General features: G+C 46.0%; 1 protein-coding gene across 6 annotated transcripts in view; it reads right to left on the bottom strand.

The window, feature by feature from the left end:
• The window catches only part of COL27A1 (collagen type XXVII alpha 1 chain), a 227,542-nt gene that overhangs the window by 178,913 nt on the left and 22,413 nt on the right, over positions 1–26,216 (bottom strand). For all 6 annotated transcript variants that reach the window (XR_003095497.1, XM_025211218.1, XM_025211220.1 and 3 more), the window contains one exon: positions 10,828–10,881. Coding sequence is in view for 5 of the 6 variants with exons in the window: in XM_025211218.1 (XP_025067003.1) it covers positions 10,828–10,881 (54 nt within the window). In the remaining variant the exon portion in view is untranslated. The remainder of the gene's footprint in view (positions 1–10,827; positions 10,882–26,216) is intronic.

Here is a 26,216-nt window from a genome sequence, read left to right as displayed (position 1 = left end):
TGAAAGCTGGACTTTTGCAAAAGCTCCAGAAAAAGCAGAGAAATCGAGATGGGCAAGTGTGCTCATGGTCGTTTATCTGGAGTTTTAACAAAGCACCAGGAGCATTTATGGGAGTTGAAACAAGGGGAAAGAGAAGTGGGTGAAATTTTAACTGTTTAATTATTTGTTTAACCTCAAGGGCACATCTCATGCAAGGCACTTGAAATTTTGCCTTTCCAGAGGCTCTAAAGAGGCTGGAATGTAAGCCCATACCATGACTGGAATACAGTAATGTCCCTGTTTAAAATAAGCTTCAGTTTTCCCAAGTGGCATTTTAATGATGTTTTAATTTTAACAAGAGACATTGATACCTAAAAATAGTCAGTGGCCTCTGTTCAAATAGTTATATTTTTTTGCACAGATACCATGGGCAATTAGTAGTGTAAAAATACCCAAAAGATTATATACATTAGTATAGCCTTTCAAATCATATTTTAAAAGCATTCTGCATGTATTCTCAATACTATTTAAGGAGTTCTCTGGAATAAGAAGCTAAGAATAGCTTTTCCTAGGCTTGTGTACAGCAGATGACATCTGCTAACCTTTTAGGCAGAAGTAGTAATAATTTTAAATCTCTTAAAACAAGTTCCTGGGAGATGTGGCAATCTGAAGATTAAATTCAGAAGATTCATCTTTATGTCGAGATGTGCATATGGGCTTTGTACCACATGTAGGAGTATTTTCATCTACTGTTTGTTTAAAAAGGAGTGTGGGATAGTGGAGAAGTCAGCACGGGGAGAAATGTTTGCTATACGCAGTTTAGAAGATTTGGATGCCAAATCTTTCAGACCGTGATTTTCAAAGGAGATGAATGAAGACAGAAGTCCAAATAAGACTAAACTCAGTCTCTTTTGAAAAAAAAGTCACCCTGCTAACATTTATTTTTACTTTTTTTTTTCCATTATACTATAATACAAAACGGCACTCTTATTTACTTAAATTTTCTTTTTATTACCTCTTGTAGCATGGACATTGTTTGAGCATACGTCATCATATTTCAAGATTTCACCCTTCTGTAAGAGGTTATTAAATTACAATGTTGTGGCTGGCGTTTTCAAATGAACCTCAGAAAGTTACTTGAGTGCCATTGATATTAATTGGAGTTGGCCACTTCACTGCTAACTTCTGTTGAAAATCCCAGCCTGTGTAAATTCTCTTCCTCAAGTTCTCTTAAAGCCCGCATTCATTATTTTTACCAATCCTTACGAAGCAAGGCACTGCAACGAACCCCGTTTTACAAAGACAGGACTAACGCAAAAAAATAGATGACTTGTCCTCTACACTTGCCCAAGATGACTGTGGCAAGCTGGGACATGACCCCAATGTCCTAAGCCAACTACCCTAACTACTGAACCATGCTTCCCCATCTCTGAAGTATCTCACTAGGGTCTTGAGAACAAGAATAAATGTAGATTGGAATGAGTGAATGGTACACAGAAGAATTATCCCAAACCCAGAGGGATTTGTAAAGAAAGACAGAACTTAATAGAAACATTAGTATAAGGCAAGACCTTTAAATGTCTTCACGCATAAGCAGTTAATCCAGGAGGTTGTGAACAAGGTGTCAAACAGAAGGCTAGATTTACAAAGAAGAGCAGTTCAGCTGTTATTTAGCTTAAGAGTCAAAAATCCTGGTTCAGACCCCATTTCACGCATTGATGTCCTTTGGCTTGTTTGACATTCGTTATCTATATGGAGTACAATTATAACACAATAGGCAGCTGCACAAGTTTCCAACTGGGAATTTCCAATGGTGCCATTTTTAGCCAGCTATGGTACAGCTTCCAAATGGAAACCTATGATCTATGGCTAGGTTTCTAAGTAGAAACTCATGCTTAACCTACTAACCAATAATGAAAACGTCCAAGTGGTTTTATCCTAGCAAGAAGCATCCCTATCTGCCTCCCTAAGTGAAAGGCAATGATTCAGTGGAGGTGGAAGTCCACCTCAGCAGTCAAGTGATCAGGGCTAGAGATTGTACTAGACATTTTAAATTATGCTTTCATAATTGTGGAGGAAAAAGGGTGTAGTCTGGCAATAGTCCTAAATTGGTAAAAATAACTCAGTGCAATCTGTTCCAGCACGGTGAGCTCCAAATCAAAGATTACGCCCACATTCCTGGCAGCAGAGGAAGATCCAGTGTGGTACGGCCGGATGGGGTACAGTAACAGAAGGTACAGGACGGCATCTGCCTCAGGAGCTGTTAACAACGCCAGATCTGAATGGGCATGCCCTAACATTGAATCCACGTGCCAATCTGCAAACCAAGTGGAAGTGATCAGTAGCAGCACTGTAGACTCCATCCTTCAAACCCACACACATGCTGAGATGAATGACGAGATGCTATCCGGGCTGTACACTGAACCAGCCTCAGGTACAATTATTCCTTTCCAATCCCACAGGCAACTTCTCACTTCCATTTCATGCTGCCCCATCATCACCTGCCTCTTTCCCAGAGACAGCTAACTTCTCTTCATTACAGAACGTGTCTCCTTCCCAAGCCAGCCTGCCCCAGAATTACCTACTTCAGCACACCAACCAGGCAAGGAAAAAGGGGCAAAAAATCCACTTACGCCTGCCACTATTTAATGAGCTGGTCAACTCATTTGAGTCCCTACTGCACCACTATCCATGTCTGCATCAATACAATGAGCAGATGTATTGGTACCCTTAGCACAGAGGCTGATAACTAAATGGATGTGGGAGGGAACAACCCCAAAACTTGTCCTGCCAGGTCAGAACTCAGTAATGCCAGTACTTCAATTGTAAACTCTTTGGGGCAAGAATAGTCATTTAATTCTGTGTTTTTGTAGTGTCTAGGACAATGGGAACCTGATGCACTGCTGTGACTACTGAACACTAAGGCAGTAAAAATACTAATGGATAGCCTGTCCTGTGAAAAACCAGGGACCTCTGGTCTATAAGAGCTCTACACACTGAGAATAGCCCCATAAGTATTCAGTACTAGCTCCCTATGTGAATGCACATCTATTCATAGCCTAGTCTACTTCAGAAGTGGCCCACAAAAAGACCATTCAGTGCAAAGCATGGGCATGGCCAAATGGGGAGTTAGTGAAGTATATCTTGCACTTTAAGTTCATGCCCTGCCTAGTCCTTAGCAGACAAACTCTCAGCCTTGCCCTTCTCTCTCACATAAATGACATATAAAGAACATATGAAAAAAAAGGCAAACCAAGCCAAACCTCATTTTTAGCCAGAGTCTCATCATTGATGAGACTCCAGCAAGAATCATTTTCGATTATTCACAAACAAACCAACCAACCACAGAGGGAACCAGAGCACAGGCATGTTTATGAAAGCTTCTTAGCAGACAGACCACGTCAAGCCTACTGTTGGCACTTTTCATCTCAGTCACATTTACAGCTGGTGCCATACCTCTTAAAAGGCTGCTTCTACTAGTCAGGCCAAATAGGCATAGAAATATTCAGCCTCTGTCACCATCTTTACAGAGATGTCTCCATTCAGTCTTCTCTCAAACTAACTACATCTTATTCGAATCTTAGTTCCCTTTCTCTCATGTCATCCTTCACCATTACCCATCTCTAAACACTGTCGCCCCAGTGTGGCCATCTCTTTATGGATGAGAAGTTCTAGAGTTAGTGGCTACACTTCACTCCTGCTCTTCTGGATTTAACTCTACATTTTCCAATCAGCTCTAGGTAAGAACTAGTATCCTCACAGTATATCAACATTGCTTTCTTATTTGCATGAGATGGGACAACGTTGAGTCCACTAAGCTAAGAGCTGAAAATCCACAAGTGCCTCGTCTTATTTCTGTGCATGAATGTGCACACATACACATCCTCTTGACTGCTTCTGCACTGCTCAAACAATACAACTCAGCAACAAGTTGACTTACATCTGAAGCCTTCCAGCCTCGGCACCAGAAATTCCATGGAAAATTTCATTATGGGACACTGTTTTAATCATCAGCAGTCACCCGAGGATCAGCAGCATGGAAGACAGGCATTGAGAACAATCCCTAATGTGTTCTGAAAACGGGGGGAGAGCAGCGGAGAGGGGCGGGGGGTCCCAAAGGTGGCTGGGCTCGTAATCTGGATGGAATGTCTCACACGTGAAAGCCATCTACTTGTGAACGCCGCTGTGCCAGCCAGTCCATCGGCAACACAGGCAGAGATGGGCCCTCTTTCACAGAAGCTCTTTTATTTGTATTGGTTCCTGGCCTGCACAAATTAACAAAAGTGCAACTGTGTGCAACTCCCCCACCCCCCAACATCCTCCAACATAAAAAAAACTCATGCAAAATACTAAAATGCTTCATCCAAAAGGATAGCCGCTCATTTAAAACTCATTATGCTCTGAGGCTTCACTGTGTAAAGTGCCTTTTCTGCTCCTGACCTACAGATTCCACCCTGACCTTTGCCTTACTGAAAAATGAGCTAAATATTTGAAGCAAGGCCAAACAAACTGTTTCTTTAAACACTTCTATGTAGAAACCAAAAAACCTTCCTAGTGGAATGAGGAGATGGGAAAAATCTTTACAACAAACTGAAATGTTACCATCTTGGGGAAGGAAAAGCCCTGTGTTTTGAAAAGAAAAAGGGACTTCTTGCAACAGAAGTAGAAATATAGCTGAGCTAGCTCAGCATCTTACATCACTGCAGCTTAAGCATGGATGAAGTTAGTGCGCCTCACATATCAGCAAATACAATAGCAACCTTTTACCTACTTGCATATTTGAATTGCTTCTGTTTGTGACACTGGGTGTTAAGGCTTTGTCTAGCCGGGTCTTAAAAACCTCCAAGGATGGAGAATCCACCACCTCTCTGGGTAATTTGTTCCAGTGTTTTACTACCCTCCTAGTGAGAAAATTCTTCCTAATACCCAACTTCAACTTCCCTTGCTGCAACATGAGACTGTTGCTCCTTGTTCTGTCATCTGTCACCAATGAGAAAAGCCTAGCTCCAGCCTCTTTCAAACCCCACTTTTGAGATGCTTTTCTTGCAAACGTGTGCTGCTGTACACATGTACAACTGAAAAGTACTTGTTCTAACATACAGTCTAGGAGGCATTTTCGCATCTCACAAAACCTGGCTACAACCTTTAACTCCTAAATTAATTGTTCTGTTCAAAAGGGCCTCAGATCCCATATCAGTGTTTGCCAAAGGGTGGGGTGGTTTTTGTATGTGTTTTGAAGGAAGTCTCTAGCTATTACAGTTGCAGAGAAAACTTTCAAAACACAAACTATTTCACCAATGAGGTGATGTGTTCCTCGGTCTGCAGGGCACCTGAAAAAAAAAGCCTTGTCAATATTTCCAGTTCTTTTAAGCCTTGCAATCCTTGGTATTTTCTCCTTAAAGTCCCAGCTCCTGGAATCATGTGACTGTGAGTTTCAACTGTCATTTAAAAATAAAACTGCAACCAGGAATGCAAAAACAGAGATAAGATTGTGAATGTGCCTTTGACCACTTTACATGGTTCAGGGGTATAGGTTGTAGCCGTCTTGGTCTAAGGACATAGGCCGACAAGGTTCTTTGGGTAAATCTGATATCTTTTATTAGACCCAATCAAATAGTTGGAAAAAATTCCTCTTTGCAAGATTTCAGGCACAAACACCCTTTGTCAGGCTGAGGAAGCATCTGCAGTTGTTCTGTGCTCTTCCTGGATGGAATAAATAGTAGAGAAGCCAGAGGCTGGTATGCATGCAAGAAAGGTAGTCAGTGACAATGTAAATTAAGGAGTCAGTGAGTGAGAGACAGGTTGGGGAAGTGGGGCGCGGAATGAATTTAACTGGTAAATAGTGGAGAGGCACTTGGGGACTCAGATGTCAGGCTGGTTATACTGTACCATAAATCCAAAATCTATATTTAGTCTATGATTTTTTGCATCCAGTAGGTCGATGCAGTGAAGTTCACAGGCTTGTCTGTGAAAGGTCTTTTGTAAATTCCCTTTGAGGATTAGAACTGAAAGATTGGAGAGAGAGTGGTTCTTTTGTGAGAAATGTGCTCCCACAGGTAGTTGGGTATTCTTGTTTTTGATAGATTTCTGGGGTCCTCAGCCTGATGAAGGGCGTTTGTGTCTGAAAGCTTGCACAGATTTTTTTTCCAGCTATTTGAGTTGGTCTAATAATAGAAATCATATTTACCCAAAGAACCTTGTCTGCCCTCGGCCACCTTAGGCACCAGGAAAGGTGTCAGGCAGGGCAGCAGGGATAATACATGAATCAGCTATGCTGGCTAAAGCATGTTTATGCTTGTAGAAACACTGGAAGTTTGGGGCTGGCCACGTTGCAGTGGTTTTGAGATACAAACTGCCGTGTTCATTGCAATGGATGTTAACTCAGGCTACTAAAGTCACTCCCAGTATCAGCATCCTTAGCTGTCTCACTGCATTTCATGTGCATATGAAAATAGAGAGAAAGAAGCATCTAATTGAACATCTGCACCAACGGTTCTTAAAATGAGAGCGGATGTACCCAACTACAGGGCACAGAATGTGCAGACAGGAAGACATGTAGATCTATAACAGCCCAGTACAGGGATGACAGGGCAGCTTCACCCTCTTGAAGCTCGGCTCAGCTTTCTGAACGCTAACCACAGAAAGGAGGATTAGGATTCTGAGTGCTCTCTCAGTCTCGGCTAGCTATACTCAGGGCCGGACACAGGTGTAGGTGAACTGAGAGGTCACTTGGGGCCCGGATAGAAAAGGGGCCCCAAAGTGGTAATTTTTATTATAATTGTTTCTGGCAAAGGGGGGCCTGATACTAAAAAGGGGGGGGGGGGATAATCCTAAAAGTGTGGGGTGGTGGTGAGGATGGGGGGGGCGGGTGGGATAATACTAAAAGTTTGCCCGGGGCCGCCAGGAGTCTAGGTACAGTGTTGGCTTTACTGCAGGGGTTCTTACAGGCTTGCATCCATCTACCTCCATTCTAGATAATTTTCGACTACCTGTAACTGCTGGACTTTCTCCTTTGTATCTGACTACACTTTAAATACTGAGACAGACTTGCAGACTATTTCCCCTCCCCTTTGCTGCTACTGCATTGACCTCCATACACAATCACACAAGATCCCTGCGGCAATGTCAGAAATTGCTTACATGCAAAAGTAACATATGGAATGTGCAGTAAAAGAAGCCTTGAATAATTTATCTGCTAGAAATAAAGAGTCAGCATCATATGACCAGCCAGCTCTTTCTACAAACCACCAGTGGGCCACTGACCCCAATTTGACTCTAGAAAAGTGAAAGCTGATCAGGGGCTTTTTCCCCCTTGCAGAATATCCGAAGACTATCAGGGTTATGGAGTTATATGAAGAGGAAATACTAGGCTGCATCAAAACAGTCACCCTATGGAATTCATTGCTACAGCAGTTCATGAGTCAAATACTGTGACTGGAGTTTCAAAAGAGCCAGATAATTTTATGAGCATTATCAAAACTGAAGTTATGCAAGCTCGGATGAGGGCAGTTATGTCTCATACTCTTAGCCATAAACTGCCCAAGCTCCAGATATCACATTTGCCTGTACAGCATTGCAAAGCTAGTTATGTGCATTGCTCATCCTCCCTCTGAAACATTAGGGATTAATTTCTGTTGGAGTCGAGACACTTTATTTGACAGACAAGATGTCTGGTACAAGGGTGGCTACAACTGGGACAGGGTCTATGCAGCTGCTGAGGTATTTCATGGGAGGCCCAGGTTGAGCAAATAGAAAAAGATATCCTCTCTGGGATCGTGTTTTTATTTTTACAGGGTTCATGCACAACAATGACAAAGACAAGACATCTTCCAGCCCATCATAGTCTTGGCAACACTGCCTTCAGGCACTGCAAATGATTAAAACTCAAAGAAACACAAAAAGAGAACTATCTACAAAGACAAAACCATTCATGGGGTGCTCCCAGGCCAGGCACCTACACAGTAACCCCCTATCCCCTTAATTAGCAGTCTCCTTCTCAAAGATGTAAGCCAAATTAGGCTCAGCTGCACCTGATTACTTCCCAAGTGGGACTTCTATTAGGAGCAGACTTTCAGGACCCCTGGCTAGGACTTAACTCAAGAATCCCAAGCTTGTTGGCTTCCCATGGATGAGCGGACACTACAAGACCCTGGGCACCCAGACATAACCTTAACAACACTTTTTTCCCTACTAATACTACTGAAAACATTCCGTTTTGTTAAGCTGGAGAATTTGGCTACAGAGTTGAAATTCAGTCTTTCACGCTGTGTGTGGGTATGCAGCTGGTGTCTCCAGACACTGGGTTTAGTTTACATACCATAAGACTGCAATAAGTGCCGCAGGACACCTGCAGTAAGTGTAAGGAGATGGGGTGAGAACAGATTTTCAGCCTTAAATGGGAACATCCCAGCAGCTACAGGCTAAGATCAGAACGCTAGTCTTATCTAAAGATGGTCTTTGCTAATTTATTTGTAAATATAGGAGTATGGAAAATACTTACCTGTAGCTATGTCAAACCGTGTCTGTGTCACTAAAGAACCCTACTTGCTAGAAAAGTAAATGCCAGCTATGCCCATGCATGATGGGCTGTGATGCACAGGTGTGAGCTCAAAACATCACCTGCCCCTGCATAAAGGGGTTACCTAGTACCAGGGACCCAATAGTGCAAACCCAAAGGTGAAATCCATTAGTCTAACTCCAATGTAAACCACTGGATCAAGCAAATAACCTCTTTTGAAGGCATAAGGCTTGATTGTCATTTATGTTTCCCCTTTACATAAATCTGCCAGTAGAAAGGAGCCTTAAAGTTGAACACAAATTATACGTTAAAATTTGTTTTACGCTGCACAAGCAGCGTCAAGGGTCTTGAGGGTAAACGAGAGTGGTGCCCACTATACAAGTGCATGAGAGATCCTGGCATGAAAACACAAATCCTGTCAAGCTTCCTTGCTCAAGCTTCCCACCTCTGTGCGAATTCTCTATTAAAAGCATAGTTAAATGACTTGCAGCGCTGCCATGAATCAGTGGCAGAAACTCATCTAGAAACCAGGAGCCTGCTCTAAGCTACACATGCTTTTGCATGTACCAGAACAAAGCATTTCTTGCTGCTGTGCAAATCACCAAGACTAACGTTCACGCCCTTGTTAGACACGGTCTGTGCCAGGTCAGCTCACTCCTTGTGTGATGTAGGTAAAGACTCTAGCTCATTGATAGCTAACAAAATACATGTAGCCCAACGGCCCAAGTGGATTTGGTAAATGCTAGCGGTGCCCCACAAGAGAGGTGCTTTAGTGGGTGCTCAGCACCATTGGAAGAGAAAAAAAATGAGATTATTCATTGTTTTACTGTACAGCTGCGGACAAGTGCACCACATTTGTATTTACTGTGAGATCTCACAGGACTATAACATGTACCCTTTCTCCTCGGTCTCCTGGTCACCTTTCTGGACAATGGTGGCCAGGCAATTCTCCCTCTGAGTAAAGTAGCTCTCACGGGTCAACTGCTGAAGCTGACTTTGATCATAATACTGTTTCCTCCTTCCACTCCAACCACAGACTTCAGCAATCCCCAGTTACTAAAGACCCAGCGTGCATGGGAGCGCGCTGAGGATTCACACTCAGATTGACTCTACTGAAGAGCATCTTGCTACAATAAGAGGCAGCAGGCTCAGAAGACACTGCACTATGGGACACTGCCTAGCATTGAGATAGCATAGTTGTAGCACAGGGGCGGGCAACTATTTTGGCTGGAGGGCCACTTAACGAGTTTTGGTGACCTGTTGAGGGTAGCCCCGCCTCTTAACAGGTGCCCCGCCCCCTGGTCACCATCTTGGGACTGGAAGTCCCGCCTCTAACCCCTAGAAAGGCAGTCCAGCTGGGGGCAACAGGATGCACCACGGCTGGACACTGCCTGGGCCAGGCGGGACCAAGGGACCTGCCACGGACTGGACAAAGCCCCTCCATGGCCAGATGCGGCCCGCAGGCCATATTTAGCCCACCCCTGCTGTAGCAGCAATTAATGCAAAAACTCAGTCCATCCTGTTTAGCTCAACTGATTACAGGATTCAAAGACCAGTATCCCTAGCAAGGCTCCCAAGTCTCTCTGCCACCAGGTTTATAGCTGACATTAGCAAAAATGGGGTGGAACGGTAAAATGTACAAGGATTAGCAGATTTTTAGCAGATTTTGAAGATCTGATTGGGGATTTTGTCCTAGATCCTGAAATAGACTGGAAGCAAGTCACAGGTGCTTTCTCTGTCAAATGTGTTTGACTGTGTGTTGTGTTTCTGCTTCCAGGCTGGGATGGACAACCACATTTTGGGCAGAGTGAAGGGTGAAAGCTGATAAAGGAACATAAAGGAAGGACTCTCCTTGGCTGACAGGACTGGAAATCAATTTTACAAGTGAATTCTGTTATAGCAGCCATTTGGACAGCATTGTGCGCGAGAGTAAAACTCACCAGTGACAAATATGCTTAAAGTCCGGGAGGAAAGCCAGAGGCAAAAAATGAACAAAAAATGTCTATGATAGATTTGTAACAACAAATAATTTGATGACAAAGATTGGGAAGATGACAAGAGAGAGTAACACTGTCCTGCCACTTTGAAGGGTTCATTCATGTGTCATGCTAATGCAAACCTCAGGGTCAAGCCTGGCCATATGTCTGCAGAAAATCTTGGAGGAAAGAAGGTAGGACATTTCACTTTTCTCTGAACTGCGTCTGCCCTAACAACTGTGTTAGAAACTGTCATTAGCTCAGTCACGGCCGTGAAAACCATGCTAGCATGGGGATTAGCAGAGGAGAGCAACCAGATGCTAGGGAAAGGAGTAGAGTTAGAAAGCCACTTACCCGGGGGCCTCTCTTGCCAGGTGGTCCTGGTAAACCTGATAGACCAGGAGGACCCTGTTAAAAGAGATAAATATTATTCACAGTCACACAAAAAGCTGGTGTTTGTGACAGCAGTTTTAAAAGACCCAGGAAACAACCACTGAAGCTGGCATGGGGAGAAGGACTGATTATAACCATGACCCCAGAGTCTCCATTCAGCTTATGCTATTGCCATAAAAGAATAAAAAAACCCACATGACATTCAAAGAGCTACATATTTCCAAAGACCAGAGACAGTGTTCACATTTTGCTGTTATGGACTGCAGTTCTCTTACTGCAGTTGTGTCTTGCTTCTGCTGTGTCCTGGCTTTTGTGCTGTAAAGTAACAGAGGTAATGCAACTAAACCTCAGCACTAGAGTTTCCAGCTATAATACAGCAGAACTAATGAACTATCATTTTGGTGAAGCGGGCACATTGTATGTTGTATTATATACCAGCTGAGGAAATGCAGTCATCTCGGTGCCCTAGATTCCTAATGAACTGAGATATTCATACCCCAGCATTGCACTTTCCTAGATTCTGCATTATAAAACAGAGGTAATAAATTTGGTGTCAGCACTGGAAATTCTTGCATACAGTGCTGTCGTGCAATAGAAGTAAACTGAGTCAAGTCATGGTGGCAGGGGTTCTTGGATGCTGGGTGACAACACAATAAAGATATAGGTTCCTTGCTGTGTCTGATTGGTAACAGTTTAGGGGAAAATGGTTAACCAATGAGTTTCAGATGCTGGAGTCAAGCTGTCAAACCCTCAAAATGTATTCTCATGGACTAGAGAATCTACATTTCCAGAAAGCTGCTGGAACTCCTAATCATTCTTGCAACTCTACTTACAGAACTGACATTAATAACTGTTAGCTAAGGTGTCTCCCTGAGGATCTATATACAAGTAGCTTGGTATGAACAATGGGTTTTCATTTATTTCAGGAGAGAGAGGAGATGCAGAGCAGAAGGCTAAAGAATGCTTGGAACCCAGCCCAAACTTTCCAACTGAGCTGGAGTCCAAGGAGCTTCAACCTAAAGTCAGACTCGGAGGGGGACAGCGATCAGATCTGTTACATAGCAGGTGCAAGGTTGTACCTCGCTGCTCCAGCCCTGCTCCCTGCATTCCTCGCTTCCCCAGCAATTCGTCTTCTGCAGACTCGCGTATGCTCTGTCCCTACAAGTTAAGCACATTGTAAGGCTGACTTTGCCTCTTGTAAAGGTTTCCAGACGAATCTCAGACAACGCTCAGACTCTGTGTGGTACTGCTGTGCCAGCAGAAGCATTACAAGGTCCAGATCCCTAGCAACAGATCTCAGCACTACAACCTGATGTGCAAAGTTTCGAACGACCGTGAACCTCGGAGTCCCTATTCAAACTCCGTGTTGGACTAAAGTGTCAAATGTATCCTAATGAAAAATGTCTCTCCTCAGAGAAAACCATAATGAATAAAGGCTGTTTTAAGATTATCAATCCTCAGATTTAGCTCAGAAGTGATACAGATCCAGCTTGAAGCTTGGTACAGTTGGAAAAAATTTGAAGTCCAACCCCCTCCCCCGCTTCCCCCAAACAAACAAAAAAACCCATTTAGGCACTGTAATCCCCATTATCTTGCCAGTCTTTCCATGCTACTAATTTGAGCTAGCTCCAAATACATCAGAATTTCTCCTTCTGTACATCTGCCTCAGCTGGAATCAGACAGCAGTGGAGACGTTGCCTGTTCCAAAAGCATAACATCCTACAGTTTAGTAAGATCCTATTGTTTAGTATGGCTAATTTTACACAATGCCTCCCAGAACCATCTTTATGGCCATCCAACATCTTGACAGATGAAAGGAGATGCAACAAAGTCAATCAGTCAGTGGTGCTTGGCAGTGGTGTGGGAGAAAAGCCCAATGCATGAGCAGCAAGTCTTCCCACACCTCCCACGGTGGCTACAGATCCACTCATCAGATGGAGGCTGAAGCATGCTCTGCTTCCTAGCTTGCCTGTGGGCCTCCGCCTGGACTCTCTGATGGCTCTCCCTGGTGACTGTACCAGCCTTGACCCAGCTTCTCCAGACTGAGCAGATATGGGCAGGGCTTCCTCAGTTGTCAGTGGAAATGCTGAATTTCTCGAGACCTTGCTTGACCTTGTCGCTGTATTAAAGCTTTGGCCTTCCTCTGCACTGTGGGTGGTTCTTGAGTTGGCCATAGAGCACAGCCTTTGGCAGACGACCTTGAGGCATGCGCGCCACATGTCCCAGCCACTGATGTCTGCGAGCGTCCAGCGTAGTCTGCACGGACTATAGGCCACTCCTCCTAAGGATCCTGTTCTTGGTGTTCCCAGACCAATCGAAGGTGTAGATTAAGCAAACATTGCTTCCTATTCCCCTGTTCTGACTGATTCCTTAGTCTGAGCTACTGGATGACTATCTGACACTTCTGAGAGTTACTTATTGCCAGCTAACATAATATGTCCAGTTCTTACATAAACAACATTTTGATGCAACAAACCCTCATGTTAACAATACAAACATCATTTCAATGTGCCATTGTACTAGCTCAGGGCTCTATGGATAATATGCATATGCACAAATAGACATAATTGCAGTGTTTTTTAACCTACCATATAATTGTACTCTAAAACCCCAACTTTGGTTAATAAAAGCTTATAGCTGGGAAGACAGCTATCAAAACACAAATCAAATGCATCTGACAACTATGCCTTGCTTCCATCCAGCTCAGGATACTGACCTCAGAGTATCATGTTGACAATGTAAATCAGTATTCATTTCAGTTCATTTTAGTAGAAAGGTCTTAGTCATTATTGCTCAACATAACTGTAGCAAAGACTGGGGAGAAGTGTAAGCAGAGATTGTCAGATGGGATACCAAGGACTTCTACCCCTCTTCCCCCTCATTAAAAGTCATCTCTATTTCTGCCAGAAGAAGGCGGCACCTTTCTCCAAGTATTATCTTTGCTCCAAATATAAAATCCAAAGCCATGTTCCCAAACAGTCTTTGGTGCCCAAAGCCCTGGCTGTCCCCTTCCCCACTGCTAAAGACTCCTAAACCTCCCCTCTAATAATTGCTACAATCCTGTTAGCTCTTTTTAAAACAAAATTCTCCAAATTTGGGGGACAGTTTAGAGTAAATTCAATTTAAGCATACGAATAATCAGATACCGTTCTAACTGCACTGTACAACAGTGCGGGGAAGGGGGAGGTGTGGTATTGGTGGACTGGGACCATGGCAGCAGGGGCACAAGGTTCTGCATAATTCAGGAGTTTCTGATGCATAATTTAGGTATAATGTTGTACATGAACACAAGGCCTTGCATTTATTGTTCCTTCCTCCACCTGCGATGTACATACTTTCTTTCTACTGACTCTTTTGCTTTCTTCTGGATAAGTACAAACAGTCAACAAGCCCAAGGCTGAATCGATTCAATCTTCACAGGTTAGCCTAAGCTTCATAGAAGCAAGTGAACAGACATTCACTTTTGATTCCTGAAATGCAGCCACATGTCTGCAGTGGGTCAAGCAAGAAGCCAGGAGGCGCTAAAGCATGGCTCCCTGCTGGCCTGCAACACAGCTTGGGCCAAGGCTAGCCTGCCCACCCCATGAAGGGGGGGTTGTAGGGGAGGTGCAAAGCATCCTGGGATGCTAGGGGACTGAGTTGACTTGAATCTAGAGGGGATCTGGAACAGAAGTGCAATAAGCCAATTTAACCTACATCAGTTAAGTCTGATACTACACCCATCCATGTTTATTGGTTTCAGCCACTTTGAAAGTGGTTTATGTGTACCGACCTTCTGTTGTGTTACAGATTTGAACCAGTTTCTGATCACTTGCACCGGTTTATGTGTAATTTCTGTCCCTAGCCCATACGTTATACCAGTATCTGTTTCTATAAAAGCCTGAAATAGGCAGCCTTGATGTGAATGATCTGACAAGGGACAACTGGGAGAAAGCTGCCCTTGACTACAGAGCTGGGAGGCCAGTGTACAAACCAGGCACTATCTAAGAAAAAGCCACATCTAAATGCCCTGTTCCCAGGTCCTGCAGGGCTTGAAAGATGCAGAATATCACTGACTACCGTCAGCATGTAACCTTGCCCTGTCGCAGTAGCTTAACAACGCCAGTCCTCCTACAGCCACAATTGTGGGGTTTCTTACAGTTGCTCTGGGGCATCCACAACCATTTCCAAGCAGGGAGGCAGGGTAGGGTTAGGCTGTGGCTGGACCTTTCTCTACAATCGTGTTGATGCCACCTGCAAGACTGGTCTGTCTTAACGACTAGATGTTTCAGGAGGTTTCCTCCCCTTTCAGTCCATTATATTGAGATAGCACTGCTCTACTTCCCCCGCGGCACTGTCAGCACTGGGGGATCTGGGAAGCTGACAGCCAGCCTTAGTGAACAAGCATTCCTAGCGCTTTCGATTCCTGGGCCTTTGGCTTTTTGCCTGATCCTCCTGTGAACTGATGGTGGAGAATTCAAACCCTTATCATCACCCAAAATAAAAGGAGAGATCAAGGAGAAATGTAGAAGAAGCAGACTTTCTCTCTTTTCATGCCAGGCAGCAGAGCTGCTTAACTAGCCTAGACAGTTTTGAAAAACATCTAACTGGAGCCTCGTGAATGTTTAACTCTTCTTGCAGTCTCCCATGATAGCATTAACAATATGGACTGCTTCCACCCAGTGAGTATGATTTAGTCTCAGCTGACTTTTGGAAATGTTCTGGAGCAAAAGGGACATTTTTTTCCTATTTTCCTGGATTTCAACAGCAAAGGGAATTTAACTGGGTTCTCTGAAGACACAGACGCATTGGACCTTGAAAACAACAGAAACCTCACCATTTCCTCCCATTACATTTATTAGCCTGCTTATCCATCTGCCTCTTCCATCCCAGTACCCTCTTCACTCTGCCTCCCATGCCTGCAGCTATATCAGTGTAAGCTAGGAGTCCTTCAGATTTCACAATATATGCAAGGTGCAACTTGTCCTGGAATGGGAAACCTTAAGAAAACCCAGATGAATTGCTAAAGGAATTGGTGCCTATGATTCAGGTGATGACTCCCTTCCATCTGAATCACTAACTAATTGATTTTAAAGCGCGGTGCTAATGAATGGCACTGCTGCAATTGGCACTCATTGGGCAAGATATGAATACGAGTGACCCTTTACGGTCATCCAACTGCCACAGAACGAAGGGCACCAGATGTAATTCTACCACCAGGAGCTGTAATCCCACCCTGTCCGAACCTCCCCTGCACTTGCAACTGCAAAAAGTATTCTTCTCATCCTCTCCCAGGCCACCGTACAAGTGTTCCTAGGGCATTGCAGTCTACCCCAGAAGTGGCTGCATTTCACTGGTGGGCAAAGTGGTCACAGTGCTACGGAGACTAACGGGGAATACAGAAAACTAACATATTGTACTGCTACCTTTCTTCTCCTCTCAGAGACACAACCAAAACCATCTCATAAATAAGTCCAAAATACATGTTAGAAAAATATTTCCCCTACATTATGTTTGCATTTCATTTGGAGGCATCTTTCAAACACACTGCTGCTCTAAATTACAGGGGTACTGTTATTAATTAATCAAGTAGCCAGCATCACTGGAGAGCACCATGTAAAAGTAGTTCAATGGTGAAGTGGATAGCTGAAGGGGCAGTACTGGAATTAATAATCTACCATAAAGAGAGGATGAAAGCAGAGGGAAACAATTTGTGTTCTTTGTTGGTTCACAAAGAAAGAGAGAGAGACAAAGAAAGAAAGAGGCGTGTTCAGCATCTAGAGGAATAATATCCCCTGTAAGGCACTTTTCAGGTAGGGTTAAAAGAAACAGAGATTTTTCAAACTAACTTGAACCACTACCTAAAAAAATATGTCTGGAGGTTTGAAAATGTTCAGTTAATGTCTCCTCCCAGCCAGGCATTTTAAAAAAAAATTCAGGCACCTCTGGGTTTCAGGCAGGGTAAGAACAAAAAGCCCCCAAATTCACATGGAAAACTGTTCTTGCAATGTATCTCTATACTGTACAAATATATTTGGTCTGTCTGAGTGTACAGGACCTAGCACACTGAGGTCCTGCTCCATAATACCAGAGAGACCTTTCAGGATGGAGCTTCTCTATGAGACTTCAATTTGGCTGGCCCAGGCAGCTTGGAGTAACATCATCAAACTTGCTTTTTGTCTGTCTGTGCTCCAAGGAAGGAGGACTGGCGGCGTGTGAAGGAACTTCTGTCCGTCCTGACCATTACACCCCTCGTTCTGCATTACACCCCCTCATTCTGCTTTCTCCATATATATTCTATATCGGGCCCCTTCCAGCAGTTGTCTCTTGGCTGTGCTTTTAACGCTTTGATACCAATTTCATCTTACGCAAATGAAGTCCTTTCATGCTTAAATCACATACCTAAAACAACGATCCCCTTTGGATACATTTTACTTGGTACCTATAGCTAGCTGTACAATCTGATTTGTGAATGAAAACCTGTGAAGAGTGACTCGATGCTCATTTGCAACTTTTTCTGAAAGAAGACATTTAAGAGTCACCAAAAATGCACACCATCGGCCCCCCAGGAAAGGCAGCGGTATACAACTGGTGTACATACCGGGCTTCAAGTGTTCGGGCTTTGCTCTTATAGTTTCATAGTTTCATAGTTTTAGGGTCGGAAGGGACCTAATAGATCTTCTAGCCCGCCCCCCCGCCAGGGCGGGAGAACAACAAAACCCCCCCCTAAAAACAAAAACGGGACTCAAATGAGTCCAGCCAGGTAGGTATCCAGCCTCTTCTTAAAGACCCCCAGGGTAGGGGCCAGCACCACCTCCCTTGGAAGTTGGTTCCAGCTCCTAGCTGCCCTGACTGTGAAGTAGTTTTTTCGGATGTCCAATCTGTACCTCCTCTCCATCAACTTGTGCCCATTACTCCTTGTTATGCCAGCGGGGGCTAGGGGAAACAGCGTCTCCCCCAAACCCTTCTGGTTCCCCCTAGTGAGTTTATAGACGGTCACCAGGTCCCCCCTCAGCCTTCTCTTGTGGAGGCTGAATAGGTTCAGGTCCCGCAGTCTCTCACTGTAGGGTCTGCCCTGTTGTCCCCGGATCATGCGGGTGGCCCTCCTCTGGACCCTCTCCATGTTGTCCACATCCCTCCTGAAATGGGACGCACAGAACTGGACACAATACTCCAGCTGCGGCCTGACCAGCATCGCATAGAGGGGGAGGATCACCTCCCTGGCTCTACTCGAGATGCACCTGTGGATTCACGACAAGGTCCGGTTAGCCCTGCCAACCATGACCTCGCATTGTCGGCCCATGTTCATCTTGGAGTCAATAATGACACCAAGATCCCTTTCCGCCTCCGTGCTCTCAAGTAGGGAGTTCCCCATCGTATAAGTGTGCTGCTGGTTCCTACTACCCAAGTGCAGCACCCTGCACTTGTCCGTATTGAAACACATCCTGTTCCTGTTTGCCCACCCCTGTAACCTATCCAGATCCTTCTGCAATCTCTCTCTCCCTGCTAGCGTGCTCACCTCCCCCCAAATTTTGGTGTCATCAGCGAATTTAAACAGGTTGCTTTCCACCCCAACATCAAGATCGCTGATGAAGAAATTGAACAGCGCAGGCCCCAGGACCGAGCCCTGGGGGACTCCACTCCCCACCTCCCCCCAAGTCGAGTATGATCCATCCACCACCACCCTCTGAGTGCGACCCTTCAGCCAATCTGCAATCCATCTGACTGTGTAGGCATCTATGCCACAGTCGCCTAGTTTATTAATTAGGATGGGGTGAGAGACGGTGTCAAAGGCCTTGCTGAAGTCCAGAAAGACTACATCCACCGCGACACCTGCGTCCATGGCGTTTGTGACCTGATCATAAAAGGCAATCAGGTTGGTCTGACATGATCTCCCCCTAATAAATCCATGCTGATTGCCCCTGAGCATCATTTCTGATGCCGGCCCATCACAAATGTGCTCCTTGATGATCTTCTCAAAGAGTTTCCCCAGGATTGAGGTAAGACTGACGGGCCTATAGTTGCCCGGGTCCTCCCTTTTCCCTTTCTTGAAGATGGGGACCACATTAGCTACCTTCCAATCGTCTGGGACCTGGCCCAAGCACCACGATCGCTCGTAGAGCCGTGCCAGGGGCCCTGCAATAACCCCAGCTAGCTCCCTCAGCACCCTGGGGTGGAGTCTGGCAAGAATCTCTTGTAACTCTGGACTTATTACAATAGGGAAAGGCCCCCTTATTCCTTACTATAGATTGTATATGCAAGTCCCACCAAGCAACCAGTACATTATCAGCTGAGGAACTCAAACTGTTTATCCAGACCATACCCTCTCCAATGGGCTTGCAGGCCTGCTGCACTCTTAACAGACTGTTATTTTTCTTTTGCGGTTTTATATACAACCTGCAACCGCAAACTGCGTTTTCCTCCATTTTTACAGAGTAAGCAAAGTCAGCCTTAGTCTCTGCATGGAAAATTTGTAGCTGTAGCTGGAAACTTGAGATGTGCTGGAGGAAGTGGCAATGATGATTCATAAGAAAGACGCTGAGTCAGTACTGAGTTACTGACTCAGCATGTTTGAGTGCCCTTTATGCTGTTTCTGTGATTCCCCCAAAGATTTAAAAACAGAGATTCTGACAAGCCGTGGTTACTAATAAACCTCTGGCAATTTCTTTCTCAAGAGCACGTTACCCTTACTGTCCTAGCCGAATTCCAGGTGAACAGCCTGTCAACTGGCAATTCCTAAGGAAGTTATCCTGAAGTTTTAGTGGCATAGGAGATGGCGTCTTCACTTCCTGCCGTATGGTAATGATGAGTTCAGCTGAACAGCTGCCATATAAAATCCCAGAGGGGAATGTGTTTTATTGATTACTGAAGTGATTCGTTTAGGACACAATTTATGGCCTTAAATGCCTCTACACTAATGCTCGTAGTATGGGGAACAAGCAGGAGGAACTTGCCTAGCTAACACAAACCCAGACATAGTGGGGCTCACTGAAACTTGGTGGGATCCAGCGCACGACTGGGCGGTGGACATCAGGGGCTATAGGCTGTATAGGCAGGACAGAACGGGGAGGGAAGGCGGGGGTGTGGCGCTCTACGTCAAAGAGCAATACACGTCCTCAGCAAACAGCACTGGGTGTGAGGTGGGGTAGACTGAGTTGCTCTGGGTCAGAATACAAGGGGGTCGTGGGGAAAGGGACCTAACGGTGGGGGTCTACTACAGGCCACCCAACCAGGGAGAAGAGCAGGACCGGGAATTCTCAGGTCAGCTCGCGGAGGCAGTGAAGTCAAGGGACGTGGTCATCATGGGTGACCTAAACTACCTGGACATCTGCCGGGAAGAGCAGTCAGCCAGGTCTGACCGTTCACATAGGTTCCTAGCCGAGGTACAGGACCTCCATCTAACCCAGGAGGTGCACAGTCCCACCAGGGGAAATGCCGTGTTGGACCTGGTCCTGGCCACAGGCGACGACTTGGTGAGGGGACTGCGGGTGCTCGACCACCTGGGCGATAGCGATCATCACCTGCTGGAATTCACCATCCAGCGCAGGGTGGCAAAAGCCTGCAGTAAGGCAGCAACCCTGGACTTCAAAAGGGCGGATTTCAATGAGGTAAGGAGACTAGTTGGGGAGGCACTGAGGTCCCGGAGGGGAGGGGAGTTGGCAGTCCAAGAAGAGTGGTTGTTCCTTAAGGAGATGATCCTCCAAGCCCAAAGGGTAACAATCCCTATGTGGATCAAAGCGGGCAAGAGTGCTCAAAATCCCCCATGGCTCACCAAAGGCATCCAGGAACATCTCAAAGCCAAAAAGGAGGCGTACACCCAATGGAAGGGAGGGGCTATCACCAAGGAGGATTATACCTCCTTTGCTCGAGATTGTAGGGGGATGTTAGGAAGGCCAAGGCAGAGATGGAACTGGGACTAGCGACCCGGATCAAAGATAACAAGAAGTCCTTTTTTAAATACATAGGGGGTAAAAAGAAGGTACCAAGTAATGTGGGGCCTCTGCAGGACATGCTTGGTAATCTGGTGGTAGCTCCAGATGACAAAGCTAATCTCTTTAACAGATTCTTTGCTTCCATTTTTCTGAGCAGGGACAGGGACTTCCCCCACACTGAGATACTGGACAGACCCAGGGGAGGCACAGCCAGGCCCAGGGTCAGTGAGGACCTAGTCAGGGAACTTCTGGAGGGACTGGACGTGTTCAAATCAGCAGGTCCTGACGATCTCCACCCCAGAGTGCTGAGGGAACTGGCAGAGGTCATTGTGGGACCCCTGGCACAGCTTTACAAGCACTCGTGGTGCTCTGGTGAGGTGCCTGATGACTGGAAAAGGGCCAATGTAGTCCCCATTTTCAAAAAAGGGAGGAAAGAGGACCCAGGAAACTATAGGCCCATTAGTCCTACCTCGGGCCTGGGGAAGCTCTTTGAGAAAATTATCCAGGAGCACATCTGCGAGGGACGAGCAGGGGAGATTATGCTTAGGGGCAACCAACATGGGTTCATTAGAGGCAGGTCCTGTCAGACCAACCTGGTGGCCTTCTATGACCAGGTCACAAAAGCCTTGGATGCAGGTGTCGCAGTGGACATAATCTTTCTGGACTTTAGGAAGGCCTTTGACACTGTCTCTCACCCCATTCTCATTAAAAAATTAGGTGACTGGGGTATCGATGCTTACATAGTCAGATGGGCTGCAAATTGGCTGGAGGGCCACACCCAGAGAGTGGTGGTGGACGGGTCATTTTTGACCTGGAGGGATGTGGGCAGTGGGGTTCCCCAGGGTTTGGTCCTTGGGCCCGCACTGTTCAATGTCTTCATCGGCGACTTGGATGAGGGGGTGAAAAGCACCTTGTTCAAATTCACAGATGACAATAAGATGTGGGGAAAGTGGGCACGCTAGAAGGGAGGGACAGGCTACAACTAGATCTGGACAGGTTACAGAGGTGGGCGGATGACAAAAGGATGGGTTTCAATACAGACAAGTGCAAGGTGTTGCACCTGGGGAGGAAGAACCAGCAGCACACCTACAGGCTGGGGAACTCCCTTCTCGTCAGTGCAGAGGCAGAAAAGGATCTTGGAATCACTATTGATTCCAAGATGAACATGGGCTGCCAATGTGGGGACGCGGTAAGGAAGGCCAACCGCACCTTGTCGTGCATCCACAGATGCATCATGAGCAGGTCCAAGGAGGTGATCCTCCCCCTCTATGCAACACTGGTCAGGCCGCAGCTGGAGTACTGTGTCCAGTTCTGGGCGCCGCACTTCAGGAGGGATGTGGCCAGCATCGAGAGGGTCCAGAGGAGGGCCACTCGTATGATCAGGGGGCAGCAGGGTAGGCTCTATGTGGAGAGGCAACGGGAGCTGTACCTGTTCAGCCTCCACAAGAGAAGGCTGAGAGGGGACCTGGTGGCTGCCTATAAAAATGCCAAGGGGGACCAGCAGGCAATGGGAGAGTCCCTGTTCCCCCGAGCACCACCCGGAGTAACAAGGAACAACGGCCATAAGTTGACGGAGAGTAGATTCAGACTAGACATCAGGAGGCGCTACTTCACAGTCAGGGCGGCTAGGATCTGGAACCAACTTCCAAGGGAAGTGGTGCTCGCCCCTACCCTGGGGGTCTTCAAAAGGAGGCTAGACAAACACCTAGCCAGGGTCGTTTGACCCCAGCATCCTTTCCTGCCCATGGCAGAGGGTCGGACTTAATGATCTGCTCAGGTCCCTTCTGACCCGACCAACTATGAAACTATAATTTGTACACATCATCTAAGTTTGCATAGCCTGGGAAGCAATGGGAAAGAGAAGCCCTCTGTGAATCTAAGATAATATTGATATGTTTTATGCTGTACGTAAGGTCAAAATACTATTGAGGGCCTGATGCAAAGACTATAGGATCTGAAGTCCCACTGCCTTCCTTCCACCCATGTAATAATCATGCATTCCTGGAGGGAGTATATGTAAAATGTCAACAAATCTAAATTAAACAGCTTTCTCTTGCCTAGCTGAAAATGTCACCCTAGCGATGGCATCCACAATTGCCTTCCCCAGCTGGCACCCTCCAGCAGCTGTATGTGGTACGGTGAGGTGTGGCGAACCTTTCCCGGTCTGTGCTCCGGTATGGACCTCCTGTCCTCCGGTGGAGCGCTTGCTGTTTGTCTCCTCTCAAGGGAGCAACATGTCTGGCAAGTTGGAAAGCCATTTCCCCATCCAAAGTCCCCCTGGGTTTCAAGCACCTTTATGCTAATAACTTAGCATTAATGCCCCTTGGCATTAATAACTCCCTCACTGGAGTTAGTAGGTAAACCCAGGCTAGCCTCTCTGCCCCCAGACCTTCCCTTCCTCCTCCCCTCGTCCCAGCCCTGGGATCCTGAATGAAACAGGTGACACTAGCTCCTCCAAGCAGCAGCACAACTGAGCATGGGGAGGGGCGGGAGCGGGGTGCTGGAGGCAGGAGCCCAGGGCACAGGCTTTGCGGGACACAAAAACAGCTGGCTGCGCCGCCTCCAGCGGTGGTACGGCAGTCAGCACCCCCCATGTGCCAGAGCTGCCCAGGGCACAGAGCTACCCTGCTACACCTCTGTCTCCCGGTTCCTTGCGGCTTCCTACCCCGCCTTCTGGGGAGGCCAGTTTTCCCCACGTGTGTCCTGCAATCCTCTGTCCCAGCTACTTGGGCAGCTGCTCCAAAGCCTATTGCTAAAAGGAGGCTCCTCTCAGCTCTCTGTGCCCCTCCTCGCTGATCCACGGCCTTCTTGCCTGCTCCAGGTTTGCAGAGCCAGGAATCAGCCCCACCAGAGGCAGCAGTTAAACTCTTTGGGCTAGCACGGGATACACATTTGGGCACAGGAAACAGCAGTGAATAGAGACAGGTCACAATGGCTCTGTTCTCATGCACAGATACAGTTAAACATCTCCCCTTGGCAGCTATAAACCCTGTGAGCACCAGGCCATTATCGGTTCCTAAATCTTAAAGGAGGAGGTGGGAACTATCAGCCAGCTATAAGGGAGCAAGAGCCTTGGCCTGGGTGCTCTTGTCAGCAGTGCCCCTGTCTGCTGGACACCTCTCACAGCTCAACCTGAACAGGACTTGACTGTCTGGGGGTGGGAAAGGTGGAGGCAACATTTTTGGCAGGCGTGCCACAAATCGGCTGCACACCCTCCCCAAAGTGGAGCAGTTTTCAGAGCGCCTTCCTGTGGGTCATTCCCCTGCCCAGCAGGAAGGGAAACTTTCACCAACAGTTTCAACGAAGAAACTTTGTACTGAGTAACACAATTCCACTAGTTCGCTGTCGCCTTCCTTCCACCCTAGCGTATGGCATTTTCTGGTTCTCGGCCCATATCCTGCTCAATCAAGGCAAGATTGACAGGAAGAGATACCAGCCCAGGAGGAGTGTATTAAGTCTGACCTCATTAGAAATGCCTGCCCACTAGTATGGAAATGGTGCCAGATTACTTACTCAACCATGGAGCGTTTATCAGCTCTCACTCTGAAGCACGCTTGTCTAGCTAAATAAATGCTAAATTAATTTCTCAACATGTCATCCTGATTAAGTTCTTTTCCCTCTTTCTCTCATGTCGGAGACTTTCAACAAAGCATCCTACAAAGATCCCCAAATGAGTCACAGGAGCTATCAAACCGCACGCAGCAGCCAGCTCTGATGAAGCTATAACCTTTCCCTCTCAATGTGCTGACTTTATTCCAGAAGTCAAAGAGCGTTAAGCTAGGCAGGGGCTCAGTTGTTCTCCTCTCCCCAGATTTAGGACCCTGGTTGTTCTCAGAACAGATGGAAAAATTCTGCCCATCTATTTTGCCCCGCTCTGTAGCCTGAATCAGTATGTTTGCTATGGGTCACAGGCTGAGTGGTATTTTCCGCTCTACTTTAATAACAAGTTCTTTAAGATGTTGGGGCAAAGTGGAGTGGGGAGGGTGGGGGCAGCACAACAAAACTAGTATGTTCAAACTCAATACATTTTTTGAGCCAGAAATTGGAGAAGAGAAGCTAAAAGTTCACTGGAGCCCAGAGCAACGAGATGCACACAGATCCATTGGTTACAGGTAATTCGTATTTTTGGAGATAGGACACACAGTATAAACTCTGAAATAAAACTGGTAAGTTTGTGGGGAACTACCACCGGCACATGCTTTCCAGTTGTGGGGAAACTAAACTAAAATTGTTGGGGGAATGTATGCATACCAGGGGAAGCGGTACAAACTTTCTGTATCCACACCAACAAGTGGGACATGCATGTGTGTAAGTATAAAATTAATATCCACGGCCACTTGATGCTGCAGCACCCTGGTGACAACGTAGTGACCCTGAGATCTCATAAGAAGGAACACGAAAAGAAAGGGAGATCAGTCGGTGGCGCCCTCCCCTCCCCGCCAGAATATCAGGTGGTAAACCACAGCCTGGTTTGAAACTTGACATAAATGGGTCCCAAATCATAAAGCTAAAGTATGCTGTGTACGTGCCTGCAGGGCCGGGGCTATCTTATTTCAGATGTTATTTGTAACAATGGGCAGTCCATGTGTTGATAGTATCTCTTAAGTTCCTCTCTGTTTTTCCATTGTAAACCCTTCCGTCACTATTTTAAGAAATCAGCTGTAAAAACTTGCTCTGGGCTGGAACTTGTAAATCAAGGAATCTGTCTCGGAGCAACTTATTTTACATGAGCAACCCCTTGCCCAAATTTGCAGCACAGCAAAACATAGCTGGGAAGTAAAAGGACCCCAGAAGTTAGCCAGTTTTAAGATCCTGTTTGCATTCTTGTGGTTTGCCTTCACTGTAAACAGTTAATTAGACCTTAAGCGATGTAACTGCTTTTTTCACTTGCACACTCATTTAACATTTTATATAAATGTGCAACATAGGAAAATGCAAATTATGACATGAATACACAGATATTTCCCAGAATTATTTGTTGCCCTGCCCATGCATTTGTTTGAAAACATAACTTGTATATACTAGACAAATTATATGCAGTGAATGCAGGGTGGGTGATTTTGCGTGGCTGCCCTCCAATTATTTTTTCAGCAAGTGCCCAATGGACCTGTTTCCTGGGGATTACAAAATCAAGCACCTTTAAAGGAGCCTCAAGGCTGGGCACTCAAAAAGTCACCAACCATTTTTTAAATGAAAAAGGTTGATCAGTGGTTTCATTTTTTTATCACAAGCTTTCCTAAAGTACCCATCACTGTGGTATCTGAGTACCTCTACAAGGCTGAAGTTGCAAAATAGAGGACTAAAATCACATGGGCATACATCACTCCAACACAACCATGTGCACTATGGGGGTTAAATTCCCCAGGATGGCGGAGAGGGCTTCAATTCAAGGGTTGCATCATGTGTTTGCAGAACCTTCCTCCCCTCAGGGCAGCAGGA

The sequence above is a fragment of the Alligator sinensis genome, unplaced genomic scaffold (genome assembly GCF_000455745.1).
Source record: "Alligator sinensis unplaced genomic scaffold, ASM45574v1 scaffold388_1, whole genome shotgun sequence".
Taxonomy (NCBI): domain Eukaryota; kingdom Metazoa; phylum Chordata; order Crocodylia; family Alligatoridae; genus Alligator; species Alligator sinensis.
Note: the sequence above shows the minus strand (reverse complement) of the source record. Positions and strands in the feature narration are given on the sequence as shown.